This window comes from Carassius carassius, chromosome 2 (assembly GCF_963082965.1).
Source record: "Carassius carassius chromosome 2, fCarCar2.1, whole genome shotgun sequence".
NCBI classification, from domain to species: domain Eukaryota; kingdom Metazoa; phylum Chordata; class Actinopteri; order Cypriniformes; family Cyprinidae; genus Carassius; species Carassius carassius.
The window spans coordinates 17,164,231-17,187,309 of NC_081756.1; the positions used below are offsets into that span (position 1 = coordinate 17,164,231).

At 36.9% G+C, this 23,079-nt stretch overlaps 1 protein-coding gene and 1 pseudogene across 1 annotated transcript; both read right to left on the minus strand.

Moving 5' to 3' along the window:
- Positions 1–123: 123 nt before the first annotated feature.
- LOC132098666 (signal peptide, CUB and EGF-like domain-containing protein 2) lies at positions 124–22,344 on the minus strand (annotated as a pseudogene).
- LOC132095423 (uncharacterized protein K02A2.6) lies at positions 566–10,841 on the minus strand. The gene is made up of 2 exons (XM_059500398.1): positions 10,725–10,841; positions 566–3,905 (listed from the first exon to the last, which is right to left on the minus strand). The coding sequence occupies exon 2, from the start codon at positions 3,638–3,640 to the stop codon at positions 566–568; it is 3,075 nt and encodes a 1,024-aa protein (XP_059356381.1). The 5' UTR covers positions 3,641–3,905; positions 10,725–10,841.
- Positions 22,345–23,079: the final 735 nt, after the last annotated feature.

A 23,079-nucleotide genomic window follows, 5' to 3' on the forward strand; every position in this document is an offset into this window, starting at 1 on the left:
TAATATGTCAACAAAATGAAACAAGCATTTTGAACTTGGCTTTATTCAATGTTTAGATTTCAGTTTTGAGAATGTATGCAAATGAGTGCATATTTAATTATGTAATGCATTAATTTCCATATTTTAGCAACTAATGTAGTTGAAGAAGTTTTGTGGATGGGCCAGGACATCAAACGGGGCCTTCGTAAGCTTCTTGTCCTGTAAAGTTGTAATATCGTCCATATAAATCACCACCACAGGAATTGAGTTGAAGTTAATACTTTACTTTCTGTTTGCAGCAGCTACAGCAACAGACATCAAACATTCCTTCCACATGGCGCATCTTCTTCCACCCTTCTTTTCCCAAGATAGAACCCAACACTTAGATATACAGATGACACCTAGTGGTTACTCCAGGATACTACATCCCCTCCTCCATAAGCTATCATTTGGTGCACTGTTTTTTTTTTTTGTTTTTTTTTTAATACTATTACCACCAATATCACCAACTAAATACTAATAACATTATATACAAAATATAACACTGTATAACAATCGCATTTTTTTTTTACAAACACGTTAACAACTACCAGTTAGATTGCACTGATTGTCTTTTACTGACTTGACTTATGTAACAGTCTTTCAAGTAAGCTGGAGAACGTCTGTCTCTTGCAGACCTTCTCAGATTCGTGGGTTGGTTAGTTTCTTTTTCTACAACAGTCAATTCTAACGATTGTTCTTTCTCCAGGGCAGACATCTCCTGGTCTGCAGGTATATTGACAACATCCGCACTAGGCAATGCAGAAGTGTCACCATCCTGTTCACTCTCTGTGGGTAGTATAATCTCAAGCATCTCATCTGTACTACGATTTCTTATTTGGTCCACATGTCTTTTCACAGTTTGTCCATGCCCCAGAGCAGTCTTATATGAAAGAGGTCCTGTACAACATTCCACTACTGCAGGAATCCACTTAGGTCCACCAGCATAATTCCTCACATACACTGAATCTCCAACTTCAAAACTTCGGAGTTTGCAACTGTTGTCATGGCCTTCTTTTTGTTTCTGCTGTTTTTTCAGAACTTTGAACTTCACATCAGGAATAAGTAAATCAAATGTGGATCTCAACTTCCGTGACATTAGCATTTGAGCAGGTGATAACCCAGTTGTTGCATGAGGAGTGATTCTATAATTAAATAAGAATCTTGCTACTCTTGTCTCCACAGTGTCACGTTTCATCTTTTTCATCCCCTCCTTAAAAGTTTGAACAGCACGTTCAGCTAGGCCGTTTGAAGAAGGATGATAAGGAGCTGAGGTTACATGTTGAATACCATTTCTCTCCATGAACGTTTCAAACTCATTACTGGTAAAACATGTTCCGTTGTCTGACACTAACATTTTAGGTAATCCATGTGTACTGAAACACATTCTCAATTTCTCAATTGTAATTTGGGAAGTGGCCTGCATAACAGGATAAACTTCCATCCACTTGGAATGAGAATCTACCAGAATGAGGAACATTCTTCCTAAGAAGGGCCCTGCGTAGTCTACATGAAGTCTTTCCCAGGGTGAGCCTGGCCACTCCCACGGGTGCAAAGGAGCTTGAGCAGGTGCCTTTCTGAAACTTTGACACACCTCACATTTCTGAACCACTCTCTCTACATCCTGGTCCATTCCAGGCCACCACATGTATGATCGGGCCAATCCTTTCATTCTGGACATGCCGGAATGAGTCTGATGTAACTGTTTCAATACAGCCACTCGACCTTGCGATGGTATGACTATTCTCGCTCCCCAAGTCACACATCCATCTTTGACACTGAGAGCATCTCTCCTGTGATGGTACGGTAACACATGTGGCTCTACTTTCTCAGGCCAGCCCTTTAAGAGGTACTCATGTACCATGGAGAGTGTTATGTCGTGTGATGTCCACTTCCGAATTTGTGCTGCACTTACAGGCGAATCGTCCATTAAATTCATCATCAGCACTTCATTAGTGTCATCAGGTTCTCCCTCACCTGGCACTGGAAGTCTACTCAGCGCATCAGCATTTTGGTGGTACTTTCCTGGCTTGTAAAGAATGTTATACTGATATGCTTGTAACATCACAGCCCACCTTTGCACTCTGGGTGAACCCATTTGAGGAACTGCTTTTGTTTCATTAAACAAATGGATCAAAGGCTTATGATCAGTGCAAATTGTAAATGCACGACCATACAAATACTTGTGAAATCTATGGATGCCAAAAATCACAGCCAAGCCTTCTTTGTCCAGTTGTGAATAACGTTTCTCCGCAGGCGTTAATGTCCTAGACATGAACCCAAGAGGTTTCTCCACCCTCTCTCCTTTTATACGCTGCGAGAGCACTGCACTAACCCCGTAGGGTGAAGCGTCACAAGCCAAAATTAGTTCTGAATCTGATGAATAATGTGCTAGCACCTCTGCTGATTTTAGTAGAGTTTTAGATTTTATAAAAGCTTCTTGCTGGGGCTTTTTCCACATCCACTGAACATCTTTTCTCAGCAGCAGATGTAGGGGGGCCAGCAGCGTTGACAGATTTGGCAGGAACTTGTTATAATAGTTAAGTAGTCCCAGGTATGCTTTAAGCTCTGTGACATTCCTTGGTTCTGGTGCTTCTTCAATGGCTTTCACTTTAATTCCCAAAGGATGTAGACCCTGTGCATCTACTCTGTGGCCTAAATATTCCACCTCATCTGCCAGGAACACACATTTTACTCGTTTCAGTCGCAAACCAGCTTCTTCCAGTCTCGACAGCACTTCATCCAGTGTCTTCAAGTGACTTTCTTGGTTTACGCCAGTCACCAATATATCATCCAGATAAACAACTAATCCAGGAATACCTTGCAACAATCCCTCCATTGTTCTCTGGAAGATAGCAGGAGCTGAAGCCACTCCAAAGAGAAGACGATTATATGTGAATAACCCTTTTTGTGTATTCACTGTCAAGTATTTCTTGGAGCTTTCATCCATGATGATTTGTTGGTATGCGTGACTCATGTCCAATTTTGTGAACTGCTTTCCTCCATCCAATAGAGCAAAAAGATCTTCCACCCAAGGTATTGGATACTGTTCCAATGTTGACACTCTATTGACTGTGAGTTTATAGTCACCGCATAATCTTATACTGCCATCTGGTTTCAAGATAGGAACAACAGGAGCTGCCCAATCTGAATACTTAACAGGTGAGATGATCTTGTCCCGTAGCAGTCGATTAATCTCTTCCTCCACCTTTGTTTTCAGGGCATAGGGCACCGATCTAGGTCTGAAAAACCGTGGTGTGGCATCAGTCGGCACGTGAAGAGTAGCAGTAGTACCCCTTAATGTCCCAAGCTCCTCTTTGAATACTTCCTCATGCTTGGATAGCACCTGTTGCAATGTCATCACCTCTGACTGTATCAGCTTTATCTCACTCCATTGTAGTTGAATTTCTTCAAGCCAGGCTCTGCCTAGTAAGCATGGTCCTGTTCCTTTCACTATGACAAGTGACAATTTCTTTTCCTGCTGCTGGTATTTTACTTGTACATCAGCCACACCCACTATCTCTACTGGCTCTCCTGTATAAGTTCTCAACTTGATTTTTGTACGTCTCAATTTGGGAGCTTCTGAAATTTTCCAGATGTCCTTGTACATTCCCTCATTCATAAGACTGACACTACATCCTGTATCAATCTCAAAATTTACAAGTCTGCCATTAACATGCAACTCAACATTGATGGGTTTCACTTTCTTCAATGCATCAGTTTTTACATATGCCAAAGTAAATGTTTCTTCAGATTCATCACTCTCATTATTTTCACTTACATTGAATGCTCGATACGGACGCACACCTTTTCCTCCTTTTTCAGTTGATGCGTGTCCACTCTGTTGGCTTTTGTTGCGACAGGCTCTGGCGATATGTCCGATTTTCCTGCACACATAACATTTTTCCTTCTTAAATCTACATTCGTTGGCTTTGTGGTTTTTCCCACAGCATCTGTGACATTCTCTACTTTCTTTTTGTTCACCCGATTCTCCTCTTTTCCAGTGATCCGTTTCCTCTCTTTAAACATGATGCTATTACATGCCTGTACCCCGGATTTATTTTGTAAATCGAGCACATTTTTGCTTGCGGCTTCAATGGCTAATGCAATTTTAAAAGCAGTCTCAAATGTCAGATTTGCTTCCGAAAGCAACCGTCTCTGAATCCGATCATCATCTATGCCACAAACAAGACGATCCCTCAGCATTTGATCTAAAGTTGCTCCGTAATTATATATATACTGTAACGGATTTTTGTAATTTGAACAGTATTTTACTGTAATATGTACAGTATAATACTGTTAAATGTGCCAACAGTATAATACTGTAAATAGCAAAGGATTATGGGAAAATATAAGTTTACTACTGTAATTATTATCTACTGTAAATAGATTTACAGTAGCGACAATGCCCGCGAAAAAACTGACCAATGACAACGGAGACTTCTTTTCAAGGTTTTTTTTTTTTTTTTTTTTTTTCGGTTGGTTGGGACAACTGAGGAAACACTCAACAAAAAGGTTAGTATTGTTTCTGTAATTATTTTATTTAAAACCGAGATATTTTCAAATGCAGTCACTTATTAACAGCAACCTAACACGAACCAGTGTTGCAAATTGAGTGAGTTGTGAGGACAATATTCCTGTCGTCAAGAGACTTTTTTTCTGCCTGTTTGTCAAGGCCTGAGGTAATATTACAATTGTTACTGCCGTCATCATTATGACAACTTCAACGGGGTGAATAAATTTTACATTGACTGATATTTAGTGACACAGGAACAAAATAAGCTTTTTTTAATGCTCCTCTGCCTCTTTAATGTAAATTAGCTAAGCAGGAGGACTCTGTGGAAACTTTACGTTAACAGCAAACTATCTTGAAGTATGAAAAGAAAACGTGAGGCAACACTAAAGACGGAGGTTGTATAACAGTGTTTTGAAGTGAATATTTCGTTTTCATTTAAAGTTTTTTGCTGTTAGAACCGCGGAACGTCGGAGGTTTGGTGTTGCTTGGAGTTCTTTTCTGGCGGTTACCGTCATTTGAAGAAACTGGTAAGCTAACAACAATTCAATGAGGAAAAGCTGGTGATTATTATACCAACGTTGACTCTTATATTAAAACGGTAACATTATCTGAAAACTGTAATTTCTATCTTTAACATACTGTTTAAAAAAGCAGCAGTCAAGATGGTTGCGCAGTTTGTGTGCTAACACTGCAAGTTATCTGTGCGAACGCATTACAGATTTTACCACCATCATAATGCATAGGAACCTCATGTAAAATCAACTTCCACATCTCACATAAGCAGAAAACACAGAGAATCTTTGGAGAACCCTGTAATAATAGATGCTGATGCATCAAACTGTAGACATGACAGTGACATCCATGATGTCATTTGACAAATTTGGCACTCTTCTATTTGAGGATGCAAGCTAAAATGTTGCTACCAGCCACCACTATCCAAATTTTTAATTGATGAATTTCAGGTGATGCATGACCGCAACATGCAACACATTTTTTCAAAACTGAGCAATGAATTAAGAAAGCAAAATATGCCATCACCGGATATTGATAACATCATAGCTGGTCTTAATAAAAATAATCTTCTGAGATTGTAATGAGGGAGTATTTAAGTCTGATGACACTCGGAAGACATATTTCAAGAGGAATTTTAATTATGTGGCACCTGAACAGGTGTATCTAGGTAAAAATTCCAAAGGAAAGGACTGCTTTTTGCAGGATGTTCCAGTAAAGGAGACCCTCAATGCACTTTTGAGCCATGAGTCAGTCAAAGCACAGTTCATTGATGCAAAGACACACAGATCAGATGACCCACATTTACTGGAGGATGTAAGAGATGGCAGGATTATAGTTTCTTAAGACAGTTCTAAAAGACAATTACTGTTTGTATTCAAATGTCATGCATTTGAGGTACACTTTAATTTTCATCATCATTTATGATCAAACTTCTATTATGCAAGATAGGCAGACATAGATATCACAAAGTGACATATGCTTATAAAGCACATTGAGAAGTATTTTAAAACAAGATGCAAGTATGTTCTCTATATATGTAATTAATTTCTCCTAACCTTTTGTTAATTGCTCTACTTTTAGGTCACTGCAACTCCAGCAGATGCAGAGAGAAGCCTCTCTCTGCCCAGCACCCCAAGACTGATTGCAATTGGTAAGTCTATTAAAATGCTTATTTTAATTGATACTCTGGTGGTCAACATCTACCAGCAGACGGATACCTGAGAGCTGACTGAACGTCTGCTCTTGTGTCAACACAACATGCATGCATCGCGGTGCTCTTGTGAACACGCATTGAAGATTAATATTTTGTAAATAATTTGGTAAATTATGTTTAATTATTTTAGGCAGCAGCCAATCCAACCAGGCTGTACATCACAAGCTCTTATCCTAAAGCTTTTAGGCTGCATTTATTAGGCTGCATATAAACACAGTCATATTTTTAAATATGATTGCAATTTAAAATAACTGTTTTGTATTTAAATATATTTTAAAATGTTATGTATTCCTTTTTTCATTACTCCATTCTTCAGTGTCACTTGATACTTCAGAAATCTTTGTATTATCGTCCCCTTGGAATTATAAGGTTCTATCTGACATTTTTGTCAAAATTTAATTATTTACATATTCTTATTCTGTGACCACTTCTTTACATTATATGATGTTGTTTTTTAAGTTATGTACATTTTGGAACTTTTTATTTAGAAAATAAAAAGGTTCTTTCAACATGGAATGCAAAAACTTTAAAGCTCAATATCTCAAAACTGCTCAGAATGCAGATAGAACCTTATAATTCCAAGGGGACGATATGTTGACTTGCTGCTCAAGAAATATTTCTGATTATTATCGATGTTGAAAACCATTATGCTGCTTTTTTATTTGCATTGAGAAAGTGACAAATTTTTTTAAGATTCAAAAGAACAGTACTGTATGTATTTGAAATAATCTTTTATAGCATTGTTTTTACTGTCCCCTTTGATCAATTCGGTGAAATAATTTTAATTTGACACAGCAAAAGACGTGAGTGTAGTAGTCATATGTCTTTCTCTAGCACATTTTAAACAAGTAAAATATCCAAAATCCAACTACATACACATCATGACATGACATTGTGTATGTGAGTGAGTGGTGTTCACACCAAACGCGAATAGAGCGTCTGGCGCAAGGGATTTTAAAGTGTTAAAGGGATAGTTCACCCAAAAATCAAAATCATGTCATTAATAACTTACCCTCATGTCGTTCCAAACCCTGAGACCTCCGTTTATCTTCAGAACACAGTTTAAGATATTTTAGATTTAGTCCGAGAGCTCTCAGTCCCTCCATTGAAGCTGTGTGCACAGTATACTGCTTATGTCTAGAAAGGTAAGAAAAACATCATCAAAGTAGTCCATGTGACATCAGAGGGTCAGTTAGAATTTTTTGAAGCCTTGAAAATACATTTTGGTCCAAAAATAGCAAAAAATACGACTTTATTCAGCATTGTCTTCTCTTCCGTGTCTGTTGTGAGAGAGTTCAAAACAAAGCAGTTTGTGATATCCGGTTCGTGAACGAATCACTCAATGTAACAGGATCTTCTTGAACCAGTTCACCAAATCGAACTGAATCGTTTTAAACGGTTCTCGTCTCCAATACGTATTAATCCACTAATGACTTAAGCTGTTAACTTTTTTAATGTGGCTGACACTCCCTCTGAGTTCAAACAAACCAATGTCCTCAATGCATTTACTCAAACAGTACACTGACTGAACTGCTGTGAAGAGAGAACTGAAGATGAACACCGAGCCGAGGCAGATAACAAACAAAAGACTGACTCGTTCACGAGTCAAGAACCGGTTGCATCGGTTTTCGGATCACCAGTAGTTCTTTCGGACAGTTCAATTCAATAAACCGGTTGAAGAAAACGGTTCTCCAATTCTTTTGCGCTCGACGTAATTGCGTCATTGGCGACGATTGCCCTTGTTTCAAGCCTTCGGTTTACCCGTGCTCATAACACTAGCACAGAATCAGTTCAGAATCAATCACCAAAAGAATCAGTTCGGTTCAGACGCTCTGTGTGTCGGTCTGCTTCACGCTGAATCACTCATGCGCAGTATCATCAGCTCCTCGGTTCTCGAATCGGACACGTCTTACAGAAACGGTTCTTGACTCGAGAACGAGTCAGTCTTTTGTTCGTTATCAGGCTCGGTTCTGTGTTCATCTTCAGTTCTCTCTTCACAGCAGTTCAGTCAGTGTACTGTTTTTGTAAATGAATTACTCCGGGATATTGGTTTGTTTGAACTCCGAGGGAGTGTCAGCCACATTAAAAAAGTTAACATCTTAAGTAATTTGTGGATTAATGCGTATTGGAGACGCGAACCGTTTAAAATGATTCAGTTCAATTTGGTGAACTGGTTCAAAAAGATCCGGTTACATCGAATGATTCGTTCGCGAACCGGATATCCAGACTGCTTTGTTTTGAACTCTCTCACACAACAGACACGAAAGAGAAGACAATGCTGAATAAAGTCGTAGTTTTTGCTATTTTTGGACCAAAATGTATTTCCGATGCTTCAAAAAATTCTAACCGACCCTCTGATGTCACATGGACTACTTTGATGATGTTTTTCTTACCTTTCTGGACATGGACAGTATACCGAACACACAGCTTCAATGGAGGGACTGAGAGCTCTCGGACTAAATCTAAAATATCTTAAACTGTGTTCCGAAGATAAACAGGTCTCACTGGTTTGGAACGACATTAGGGTAATTTATTAATTACATAATTTAGATTTTTGGGTGAACTATCACTTTAAGTCAATGCAAAGACGCGTTTACAAATGCCTCACAAATAAAGATAGTGACATGTCGCGACGTACTGGGGGTTTTAATTTAATATTTTAAAGCATCACTTTGTTTTTACCATCATTGCATATTTCTCTATTTATTTTTTTTATTTTTTATTTAAAGCAGTATTTATTTTCTAAAATTATTTGTAAATGTAAAAAAAGCAAATATTAGGAGAAAATATTGTCCCTTACTGAAAAAGGTGTAACTGCAGAGAGCGGTTACGCAGATGGATGTTAAAAGCCTCAGGGGGTACAACTCTAAAATGTTTGAGAACCAGTGGCCTAGAGACAACACATCCCAGCATAAACATTCCCAATAAATTATCTAAATTCACAAACCACTGTTAATTTAAACAGAAAGCTAAATTAGACTACTATGTTTGATTTGGCATGGCAGAAAGCACGCAAAGAGCTGTCCCTTTATAATCACTAAAAAAGTGTCCCTCGTTTTAATTGCAACCTCACAAAGTTTCATTATAATCTGTCTAATCTGTTCATAATCTGTCTACAATGTATAATTAATTATTTATTTATATAGAACATATTGCTTTTATTAACATCAAACTGCATACAGCACCATGTTATGATTGTTGGGAAATCAGTGGTTTGATAAATGTGTTTTTTATTGTGCTTGCAGGTTCATTCTGAGAATAAACCCTGATGGCACCAAATCACAGATCAAAATCACAGATCAGCTGGGCATCTGGAAAAAGGGTGCAGAAAAAAATCGCCAGCCTGAATCCCCTTGTGGCATCTTTTATCAGAGAGCTGGTTGAATTCGAATGGCCAAATTATTGAAAGAAAACACGACTAAAACATGTTTTTACTGTTTGGTTTGTTCTGCTTTTCAGAATGTTTAAATTTTTAGCCATGTTACAAATACACAGGATGAATTCAAACACATTTGTAGAATGTACTTTTTAAAGTAAATGTTAAATAATGAAATAGTTAAACAATGAAACAGCACATTTTAATGACAAATGTTCATGAGAACTTATGAATTTTTTGGGGAGTAAAAAACTTCTATAGTTTACAGCTAGTGGTTTTTCATTCGTTAAACATCAGTTACACCTGTTGTTAATTTCTTTAATTGGTTTGTATTTTTATACTCTGTGTTTGGTTTTGTTGCTTTGTTTTCTGAGTATTCTGAGTTCTATGTTAAATAAAACTTTGACTGCTGCGATTAGATCCGTTTCATCGTTTCAACTTTATTGCAACCTTACCTGTGACATGTAGATTAAAATTAAATTAATTTTGTAATAATAAAGCAAATGAAGCCAAACTCAAATCTACAAAAAAAGTCTAATTGAGTAATATGAAATCAATTCTAGTACTTTAAATAAAAATACAGTACTTGTACTGTAAAGGAAAAACACAGTACTCATACTGTAAATAATAATACAATATACAGTATTATTACTGTATATAAAAATACAGTACTTGTACTGTAATTGAAAAATACAGTACTCATACTGTAAATATTAATACAGTATGCATTATTATTACTGTAAATGAAATTACAGTAATGATACTGTAAACAATTTTAAAGTAAGTTACTGGCATCCAGCTGCCAGTAAGTTACTGTAAAATTTACAGCAACATTTTTACAGTGCAATATTGTGCTAAACAACGCAACTCAGCTACATACTCTGTCACAGTCTCTGTCGGCTTCTTCGTTCTTGAATCAAATTTAAATCTCTGTACAATCTCGCTTGGCTTGGGATTGAAATGATTTTTTAACATCGTTATCAGTTGCTGATAAGTCTTTTCACTTGGTTTTGTAGGGCTCAGAAGATTTCGCATCACACTGTAAGTTTGTGGTCCCACAACACTTATGAGAATAGCTCTTTGCTTACCCTCATCTTCGATTCCATTAGCCACGAAAAATTGCTCCACTATTTCCGAATACTCTTCCCATGTTTGAACTTTTGCATCAAATGCTGCTAGTGAGCCAATAGTTCCTGTAGCCATGGTTAATCTTCTTCTTTTTATCCTTTAGAACCTTCTGTTTTCCCCCCAAAACAGTTATCAACACTCTGCTCCTTTTCACAATTTCAATCTGTTGTCAACACAGGCTTTCCATCCCATCCTCGTTGCCAAAAATGTAATATCGTCCATATAAATCACCACCACAGGAATTGAGTTGAAGTTAATACTTTACTTTCTGTTTGCAGCAGCTACAGCAACAGACATCAAACATTCCTTCCGCGTGATTTTTTTTCCCAAACCAGTTGAGCGCAAACCACGCCCCCTACGCGAAAACCCCACCCCGCAGCCATGACTCACGTCTCTAGGTCGATTTCATTGGTCAACTCTATCACAGTGCTTATTGCTACACTGCGTTGAAACAAACGAACAAATTTTAATATAATCATAGATATATGGATATAATATCCAAAACAAATATAAAAGGGTGTACAAAATAAAAAACAATAGTGAATAAAGTTACATAATGTAGGCTGCTATAAAACAGGGACACAGAGTAGCTTAATACTGAGATATATATATACCGGTATATATAATTTGGGCTTACCATATATATAACAATATGACCTCCTTACCTGCATTCCTAGCCCAGAATGCAAGACTTTAGGTGCATTTTTTACTTAAAGTGGCATCAAAGTAACCCAAAAAACGATTTAAAAGCATGTCTTTGTTTGCATTTTGCGTGATGATTAGTAATAATCAACTTGCTGACTTGCCATAGAATGCTTTATTTATCAATTACATAGATAAAATACAAAAATGCCCTTGTACACAAAAACATTACATGCAATTCACAATTGCTATAAAAACTTTTGAAAAAAATTTCTGTGCAGTTAATATTTTTAACAAGTTTCCAAAAATGATTTAAAAAATGGCTACATAACCTGCAGTCTGGATCTAAATTTCATAAATAATACTATGTTTGCATTAACTAATCTACTAAATAACCATTTTTAAACACACTCACACACACACACACTCACACACACCCAAATATTTTTATGCTTGATGTGAGTAATTCATTGCCACAGATTCTGACAATTTGTGGCGAACCCTGACAGCCCTTTTCTCTGTATATCTGCTGTAGTCATGCTCTGAACCAGAACTGCATTTTCTGGGGCATCCAGCTGTCAAACGCTGCCTAGAACCAGTCTTAGCTGTTCATCTGGCCACTGCTGTTGGCTGACAGCCAATAATAGGACCTGATCGTCTAGCAGCTCGTCTTAATGCTGCTGCACTTAAAGCTGCTGCTTTTGATACAGACATCCCTTTACCAAAGCAGTAAAATGCAGAGATCAGTTGGGTCTGGTTGTGCTGCATCTTTTCAAGCTGCTTGGCCATTTTAGACATGGCATTACTGTAGTCTGGGTTTTCAGCCATTTCACTGAGCAGTCTCAGCATCCATTTCACAGGAGACTGAGATAAAGATGCTGTTTAAAGAGACAACAATAAAAAACTATGTAACAACAAACACCCACAAATGCCTAATAAAAGTAATTCTGTTTGAAAACACTGTTCTCAACAACAGGAATCACACAGTCCTGTTTAAATATATGCCTATACAGTCATCTAGTCATCTATGCAGCTGTATTTTCACCATCATTACTCCAGTCTTCAGTGTCACATGTTCCTTCAGAAATTATTCTTATATGATGATTTATTATCAATGTTGGAAACTGTTGTGCTACTTATTTTTTTGGAACCTTTGATACTTTTTTTTCAGGATTCTTTGTTGAATAAAAAGTTAAAAAGAAGTGCATTTATTCAAAATATAAATCTTTTATAAAATGTTAATATTTGCTATCACTTGGTATTAATTTAACACTGAATAAACAACTTGCTGAATAACATTTTTTATTTCGTTCAAAAAAAATTAAAAAAATTACTGAGCCCAAACTTTAGAGCTGCAGAGTATATTGTTAGAAAATATTAATATTTTGAATAAATGCTCTTCTTTTTAACTTTTTATTCATCAAAGAATCCTGAAAAAAGTATCACAGGTTCCAAAAAAATATTAAGTAGCACAACAGTTTCCAACATTGATAATAAATCAGCATATTAGAATAATCTTTTTGAGGAAATGACACTGAAGACTGGAGTAATGATGCTGAAAATTCAGCTTTGATCACAAGAATAAATTAGATTTAGAAAACGTAGTAAAAATTATTTTACACCATAATAATATTTAACAATATAATTTTTTTCCCTGTATTTTTTGATCAAATGAATGCAACCTTGATGAGCATAAGAAACAACAGTAAAAATTAATAAGTAAATAAATAAATAAAAAATAATAATTCATTATTATCACAAATTTTTGTGTGTGTGTGTGTGTGTGTGTGTGTGCTCTTGTTCTTGTGACATATCAGGACACAACTCTGTATAATGACATGGGTATGACACAGGTATTACAAGGAGAGGGTGACTTATGAGGAAATAACCCATGTCCCCATTTTTCAAAACACTTATAAACCATACAGAATGAGTTTTTTTGAGAAAGTAAAAATGCACAAAGTTTCCTGTGAGGGTTAGGGTTAGGTGTTGGGTTGGTGTAGGGCCATAGAATATACAGTTTGTACATTATAAAAACCATTACGCCTATGGGATGTCCCCACTTTTCACTAAAACAAACATGCGTGTATGTGTTTGCAAGTATGATTTTTTTATCAGTTTTCTATCAGCTGAGACCTTTAAATTTTATCCAGGGGTATTTTTTTTTTTTTTTTCCTTTATATAGGGCATTTTCCCATTAATCTCATTAATACTTTTATTTCAAATTCTTACATTTGATCCATGAATACAATTTATAATAATGTGATTATCTATACCTATAAAATGTAATAATTTACACTGAAAAATACAACTGTATTTAATAATATCATGTGATTATTTTAAATATTTTTTTATATATAAAAAACAAGAAATTATGGTGGAAATTATACTTTTCAACGAAATTAAAATGCCAGTAGTGAGCGTTTAATAAATTAGTTGAATATCATGTCATTGAGTAAAATATATAAATATGTAACTGGGTTTATTTATTTTAATTTTTTACTGAGATCATATTTTTACCTTCAGATGTACGGCTTGGTCTTCACCACAGCCAAAACATGCGCACTCTCCTGAGAGCGAACCTAATGAATAAGATAAAGTTCAAATGAAAACTTTAATAATACATGTAAAAACTCACATTGAGACCTACAAATACTTCTCATAATAAAACGTTATTGAAAAGAACTGTTTACCGTTAGTCAGCGACGGATCCATCAACGACTTTGATTGACGTACAAACTTCTTCTTCTCAGGTGACGTAAAAGAGTTGACCAATGAAATCGACCTAGAGACGTGAATCATGGCTGCGGGGTGGGGTTTTCGCGTAGGGGGGCGTGGTTTGCGCTCAACTGGTTTGGGGGAAAAAAATCACGCATTCCTTCCACATGGCACATCTTCTTCCACCCTTCTTTTCCCAAGATAGAACCCAACACTTAGATATACAGATGACACCTAGTGGTTACTCCAGGATACTACAAAAGTTCATTAGAAAACATAAATTGACTTTAATAAGTCAATTACAAAACACCAGTACGTATATTTTCCCCATCTTCCACATAGTGGCATTATTGCTTCTTTTTTTACTAATGGGATCTGCGATTACAAACCTCTTGATTTTAGTACTTGCCTCACAATAATTACTTAAAATCCATTGGCCATTCACAAAAGTAATGAAACCTGTTAAAAAAAAGACAAATTAATGCACAATACCTAAAGAATTTCTTGATGGTTCTTAGAGGCATATAACCTTCCATCCCTAACAATGTCCTCAATAAGTTCCTGGTAGTCCTCTAAAAGAAACACATTGCATAGCATATAAATACGAACGTGACATACTTTGAACACTCATCATATGATACAAACAGGATCCAGAGTTTCTTGGAACGGGAGGTGAAGGCAATTAGTCGCTTATACGTCTGGCATGTCTCATAAGTCGTCACTGAATTGGGAAGAGCTGAGGGAACAGTAAAGACCTCTTCAGTGTATTATTCAAGCCCAAAGAGATAAAAGAGAGCCCTAATGAGCGCATATATGTGGCTCCTCCCCCATTTCCACACATGTGTATTCACAATCACCCTGCTGAGCCAATGCATTCAATACCAGATCACAGCCCTGCAACACTCACAGCTCTTCCGCATGACCAAACAGTCCCCACACTCATCTTCAATGGGAAGGAAGACAAACAAATGAAGGAACAAATTAAACCACTTAGGCTAGACTATACAGAGAACTACATTTTTGTTTTATGAGAAAAGGATAGACTTAATTGAAAGAATTAGCCATCATTTAGATTTTAAAAGAGTTAAAATGGAACCTTTTTGTAATTTGCACTTACTTTTGCAATGCATAATGTTTGTGGTTCCAACCAAATTGGTGGCAGTGTTTCCAGGAGAGGCAATGCAGTAGATTTGGCCTAACTCCATCTGATAGGCTCAAATGGGGCAACGGATACAACGGTGGTAGCTGGTATTATAGTAATGCCCTGGGGAGCACTGAACTGTAGGAACAACAAAATCAGTTCTGAAATCAGCATTTCTGTCTTAAAGGGACACTCCACCCCAAAATGAAATTTTTGCCATTAATTACTTACCCCCATGTCGTTCCAAACCTGTAAAAGCTTAGTTCATCTTCGAAACACGATTTAAGACACTGTGGATGAAAACCAGGAGGCTTGTAACTGTTCCATTGACTGCCAAGTAAATAACATTGTCAAGGCCCAGAAAAGTATGAAAGACATCGCCAGAATAGTTCATCTGCCATTAGTGGTTCAATCTGAATTTTATGAAGTGACAAGAATAGTTTTTTTATGCGAAAAAAAAAAGCCACACAGCATAGATGCGGTGTTTTCATTCAAATCAAAGCGTAAATACACATAGAAAACATATTCTTGTGTTGCAGCTGACACAGAAGAGCATACGCTGCTTGTGTTCAGTGGATATTCCGATTATTTCTGAATATTTCATCCAAAATATCTTAAACTGTGTTCTGAAGAAGAACAAAGCTTTTACGGGTTTGGAACGACATGGGGGTAAGTGATTAATGACAAAATTTTCATTTTGGGGTGGAGTAACCCTTTAAATATTGAAGAATGTGACATCTGCAAAGAACATCAAAAATTTTGAAGCAATAACCTTCTTTAAATCAGCCTAAACTGATTTAAACCTTTTTTAAACCTAACCAGTATTGTATGGCAAAGTATGGCAAACTTGTGCTTAGGCTGGTTTAGGCTGGGAGGGGGTTTCAGCAGACTAGTCTTTATTAATCTGAATAATGTACAATACTGTTAAGAATAGGTCAGTCAGAATTTATTTTTTGAAGGAAATTAATACTTTCTTTAGCAATAATGCATTAAATGGATCAAAAGTGAGAGTAAACACATTTATAATCTTACAAAAGATTTCCATTTCAAATAAATGCCAAAACAAATATCACAGGTTCCACACAAATATTAATAAACACTGATTTCCATATATATAAATTTTTTTGAACACCAAATCAGCATATTAGAATGATTTCTGAACGATCTTGTGACACTGAAGACTGGAGTAATGATGTTGAAAAATTCAGATTTGCCATCACATGAATAAATTACATTTTAAAATAAATTAAAAAGAAAACAATTAAATTGTAAATAGTTATTGACCCCAAACTTTTGAACAGCAGTTTAATCTGAGTACTCTAGATATTACAATCATATTCTTCTCACCTTTAGTCTCACGGTCCTGGAAAAACACAAGAACCATGATATTTGGTTGTGAGGCTTCCTCCACATGGGAAACAGGAAGTGCGACCGACTTCAGGCTGATATGTGCAATGTGTACAGGGCAGACAGGACCATCAAAGCCATCACGGGAGAACTGACCAGGACCGCACTGACCTAGGATCAGAAAAAATGTTAAGACAATGTGAGACAACTAAATTTCAATTCCAAAGAAAGCAGTGATGTCATGTAAGTTCATTATCTAATAAAGTGCAGGCATCCTCTCATCCCTTTAGTTGTGTCTATCAGTAGAAAGTAGAAGATGGCATCGCCATCATACGCTGCTTTTGACGACCGTGTCTCAGAAACAGAAACCTGGTGGTACCTTTTTTTCTCCAAACACAACACTGCTCTGGAAATCTATGTTAATTTGAAAGAAATTAAACATTTGAGGATTGCAGCACTGCATGAAATGACCCCTCCCAACACACTCACAATCAGAAAAAACGTAACTCGAGCTCAACTAGCCATGAGCCTGTGAGATTATCATCAATACAGGTATGCTTCCTGCCAACTGCATAAACAAAAAACAGGATGTGATTAATACTCTTTCTTTGAAACTTTGGATAACTGGGGGATGACATCTTTCAGCATAAATGGATAATAGGATGAAATGTGGTATATCCTAGGTGTGAACAGACTTGGTCGAAGCAGTAAACAGAATTTAAAACAAAATGACAGGCAATAAACAGAATTTAAAACAAAGTGACAGACAAACATACAAGCTCTTGACGGACACCAACCCTCAATGTAATTGTGTGGTAAAAAGAAAGACTACAGACTTATTTGTTTGCAAGTAGTCTCTGTGAAGTCTCACCTCCACACTCCGAGATGTTCCTGGGCACACGTCACATGACACCTGCCCCTCTTCATCTTGGTATGAAAGCACTTCCCCTGATCTCCTTTATAGTATGTGCCAACACTGCATTTGACTAGCACAGAACAAAGTCAGAAATGAGATGAAACAGAGACTAAACAAAAAAGGTGCCTCACATTAAGCTGCTAAAGGGGCACTGCAAATCGACTGAATAATCCTGAATGACCATGAGAAGTGATGGAGTAAAACAGAAGAGAGGAAAAGAGTGAGAGATGAAGAGAGAGAGAGAAAATCTTTCAAAGGCAAAGCAACAATTCTATTCAATTCTCAAATTGATGGTCCCAAAGAGGTTAAAAGGACCTTTCACCTCTATTCAAGTCCCCTGGCTTTTGCCAATTTGATGACATAGACAACACTATGGTATCACTGTGGTAAGGAGCTGAACATAATAAAAGGGTCAGGATTGTGAATACCCCGTACAACAGAGGCCAATCACTCCTTTCTCCTATCAGGCAGAGGCCCAAACAGCTGATGCTAATTGACTCTCATGGTGTCACTGAAGTCAATTCTCTTCAGCCGCTCACTGGCTAGGGTCACACAGAATGGCTCTGCCTAAGGAGGAATTTGGCACTTAAACTGCTTACTTGAATAAAAAGCCCTCTAAAACAACCCCCCCCCCCCCCCACACACACACACATAATCAAACATGCAAACAATAACTTAGCACATTTATGGACAGGAGAGGAAAGTGGCAGCTGACAAGGTAATCTTGTGCAAACTCCTCCTCCCATGACCGCGTAGCTTTGCTGTTCATATACAGTTCATCATTGTGTGTTTTTGTAATATCTGATTACATGTTCAGTTCATGTCAGTGCTTAAAGTGAATTAGCATGACATTTCACACAAAAATTTAAAATCTGTCATTTACTCACCCTCTTGTTGTTCCAAACATTTTTCACTTACTTTCTTCAGTGGAACACAAGATATATTTTTAACAATATTTTTGCCCACACCATGAAAGTCAGTGGCATCCAAAAAAAAAGTGGGGGAGTGGTGGGGGGGGGGATTAAAGAGGTATTCAAAATTTCAAAATATCGTTCTACAGAAAAAAAAGAGTCACACAGTTCTGGAATGACAATCAGGCTACGTAAATGATGACAGAAATGTATTTATTGGAAGGATTCTTCCTTTTAATTAGGTACAGTACATTTCATGATAGGTTCTGATCGCTCTTCTGGGTTTAAAAAGCAAAGGTAGGTTTGTAAAGCTCTAAAGAAGTGTTGAAGCACAAAATTTCCCCACTAACTCTAGGAGCTTGCCCACTGGGATTTACAATAGAGTGGGCAAACTGAAAAGGCTAAACTGCACTTAGTTAGGCAAGCCAATGGGGGAGGCCAGAACAGAGAGGAAAAAATCTTTTTAGAGCTTGATTTAAGCTGGCACTTGGACACTGCACTTCTGTGTACCTTAATTGTATGCCTTCTTTATTGAAAAGAGCAAAATTTACAATCCTACATTCAGCATGAATTCAATTAATTACTTACAAGTATGTACATTTCACTTAGCACTGTTTTCTAAACATGTTGTATAGCTAGGATCTATAAAGTATAGCTTAGATGTATAGCTTGGATCTATAAAGTTGGACTTTGACTGAGCTGGTCAGTGGTCACCAGTCTTCACACTTCATTATCATACTCCAATGGAGAGTTAAACCACTGCGGTTAATATGGATCACACACTCAAAACCCAACCCCCTGAGGCAAAGAAGAGAGAAAACTGCTGCAAACTCCCCAAACTACTTCAAAATAGACACAGGTTGAGACAGAAGGTATATAGGCAGTAATACTACCGTTCCAAAATCAGATTTTTCTTTTTTTGAAAGGTCTATTATGCTTACCAAGACAGCATTTATTTGATCAAAAGAACAGTAAAAACAGTAATATTATGAATTACTATTACAATTTAAAATAAGTTTTCTATTTTAATATATTTTAACATTCAATATATTTCTGTGATGGCAAAGCTAAATGTTCAGCAGCCATTATTTCAGACTAATTTTAAATGAACATTAAAAAAGAGATTGCTGACCTAAACCTTTAAGACTTAAATACATGGAAAGAAGATCATATGAAAACTTCTGTTCAAGTACAATTGTCTTTTCAAAAATCATTTAAAGAAGAAATTAAAGAAATGTCTTAAACTGCATTGCAAAAGTCAATATGAACTCCCATCAGATTCTTCCAAAGTCAAACTAAAGCGAAAATTACATGCTGTAATTTAGGTGGTTGCCAATTGTCTCATTTCATCTTCTCATTCAGTTTCTTTGATGAATTTTAGGAGAAACATCACAAATTTGATACATGGACAAACCATAACAGAGATGTCTATTAAGTCTCTGCGGCTATGAAAGTGCAATCTCAGAGCAATAACTTTTCACTTGGAGTCTGAGACTGTTACAAAGAAGTCTTTACAGCAAATGACAGCCTTGAAAAAGCAGAGAGACTTTAGTTGTCTGCATTACAGCTGAAACTGAGCCTGTAAAAATACTTATAACTGATAACTTTTCCACTATAAAAGAGGACAAACATCCTAAGCAGTACTGTCACCTTAAAAAGACATCTTTGAAAGGGCCTTAAGTCAAAGACAATGAAGGCAGTGAGATAACGTTCAACACAATGAATCCTGCAGTCCAGACAAAGAGTTTGCTAAGCCTCACATACAGTCCCTCTGAGATGTTTATTCTAGAGGCTAAAGAAAACGGATGTCAAGTTGAACATAAGCTGTAGCGAGCTGATCTGAAGTACGCCTGTCACACAAAACATGTACGAGGCTTCAGTCTTGAGGTTGGAATAGCATTCAGCTGTAAGAGCCAACAGCAGCCTTCTGTTTCCCAATCCTGCCTCTTAAATAAAACTCACGGCAACTCTCTCACACCATATAAATATATTATACTGTATAACCCCTAATATATGTCAGTTATCTGGTCGGATACTATAATATTGCAATACTGAATCTAAACAAATATTCCTGAAGCAACTATAAGTTGTGTATATTTGCACTCACGACATTCCTTGTCCAGCAGAACTTGTCCGGTGCCGCAGTGGTCTGGTGGGTCAGCAGGTCGGACAAGTTTCTTGGCCAGCTCATACTCCGATCCAGCAAAGTGCAGGTGAAACTGCATGCCCGGTCACAACCCTCTGCTGAGAGAAACACTGGATACCATATCTAGAACACAACAATATTATACACACATAAAGTGCACACAAACATCCACACTGTCCACTACGGAGTATAAAACCCAGGAGATACTTTCACCTGTTGGCTTGTTTTAGTAACAGCGACAGGAGCAGGAAGAGGGAGAGATGTGAGCAAGCAGTGAAAGGCTTAAGGTTTCTACTAAAACATACACATGCATTGCATGAAACCAACCTGTTACCTCGTCCAGGTTCACATCCAGGTCAAACTGGGCAGTGCTGGAAGACACCTCCTCCTCGCCAACCTTCCGTCCGTGGCAACTACGTTGCTGTCTGCTTGAAGAGGCACAGTGCAGGCTACAAAGCTGAACTGGACATTCTCTGTGGCTCTTTTAAACAGATATTAAAGACTTTTAAAGGATTTAGACAATCCAAAATTCAACTCTTGTTTTCTTTTGTAATTCAAATCTTTTTTTTTCTTACATTCCTTTTGCTTCTCAGTATGGATAAGTGCAGAAAAAATCCAAACATAAGTAGAGAGAGGGGAAAACCAATTTCAAGTTCTGGTCTTTCACTGAAGAGTGTGATCAGGAGGTCACTGTTGTTGATGGCTTGGGTAGGACTTGGGTTGTTGAAAGGCATGTCATGGTTAATTTCATCTAACTCTTTTGAACACTGCTGGACAATGAGTGCAAGCAAGACTAAATTCAAACATGAACATCCCCCTCATATCCACCAAATGACACTGGTCAGTATCAAATTTTTAACTTGTGAAATTATATAGCATTATTACAGATATTTCTGTGTCAGGCTTGCTGCATCGATCTTTTTTCCATTGAATGTACTTTCTTAGAGAGGAAAAGGCTAGTGATTTACAATTTGACAAATGTAGTCATGTCACAGTGTTTTATTAATGGGGTGGCTTTAGACTTTGACTTGTGGTCTGTTCAAACAAATTACTGCTTCATTAGTTAGTGACATATATTTTTAGTGAGAACTATGTTGCTTTGAGGACAGTACCTGACAGGGCAGTTTTGAAGCTCTGTGCAAGATTTTCCTGACTCCGCTTCAGACTGCACATCCCCTGACCAGATTTAAATGTAGCAATGGTTTTGACTCCTGAACCTACAACAGTAAGGAACTTTCACTCATCACATTCATCATTTAAAACAAGCATTGTTATTATTAAATAAAACAAAGACAAAATCTTTTAATTAATTAATATTAATGCGAAAACTTAAATTTTAACTTGCCCTGGCAACTAACTGAAATAAATGTATATTATGAAGTACTAATATTACTAAAACATTATAACTAAAAACTAAAATAAATAAATACATAAATAAAGCTAAATCAAAATATTTAAACTGAAACTTTATGAAAACTATACAATTTAAATTAAAAATACTTTTAATAAGCTGAAGACAATTTAGAACAGTTCAAACCCAATACACATCCACTCGGATTTACAATAGCACAGCCAGAGAAAGCCAAAGAAACTCAAAAGTATCTCCTGCTTTTAACTCCCACTGATTTCCATCTAAGCCGACATCATCAGATACAGAAATCCAACATTCAGAATCACTTGGGCTCATCTTGCCGATACAGTCTTTCTTGTTCCAGTGCAGCTTGTAACCAGCATGACAGTGGCACTCAAAGCTTCCCATGGTGTTTTCGCAGGTGTGCTCACATCCTCCATTTTCAAACTACATTCGTTTATGTGTAAGACTGGAGGAATCAGCAAACGCTAAGTAGTATTTCAGGTAAACAATTCATAAAGTTGCACTTCATCTGTAATAATTGTGTGATCTGTCAAAAATCAATTTAACAGCATTATAGACCTTTGTTGTTGTTTTTAATAGCATTGCATTGCTTTGACCGTCGATTATATCAAAGCCTGCAAGCTACTGGTCAAACTACATGTCAGACATTACCTTTCAAATTCAAATATTGTAGGCAATTTAGAAATCTAGGCTGGGAAAAAGATTATGTATGGGGACCCTATTATATATTCTTTGTTCAGTATGATGGTGAAGATGGTAAACTGAGCCATTAAATGTCTGTTAAAGAGAGTAGCTCATCTACAGAGCGATGGATGCACGTGTGTTGATTGTGACTCAGGGAAAAGCCTTCCTTGCAGTGGAATTCGTAGCTTCTATTGGTGTTGACACATACATGCTGACAGCCACCATTGTTGAGGACACAATCATCCACATCTAGAGACAGAGGGTGTTATAGGGTGGATCACCCAAAAATGAAAATTATGTCATTAATGTCTCACCCTCATGTAGTTCCAAACCCGTGAGACCTCCGTTCATCTTCGGAAAACAGTTTAAGATATTTTAGATTTAGTCTGAGAGCTTTCTGTCCCTCCATTGAAAGTGTGTGTATGGTATACTGTC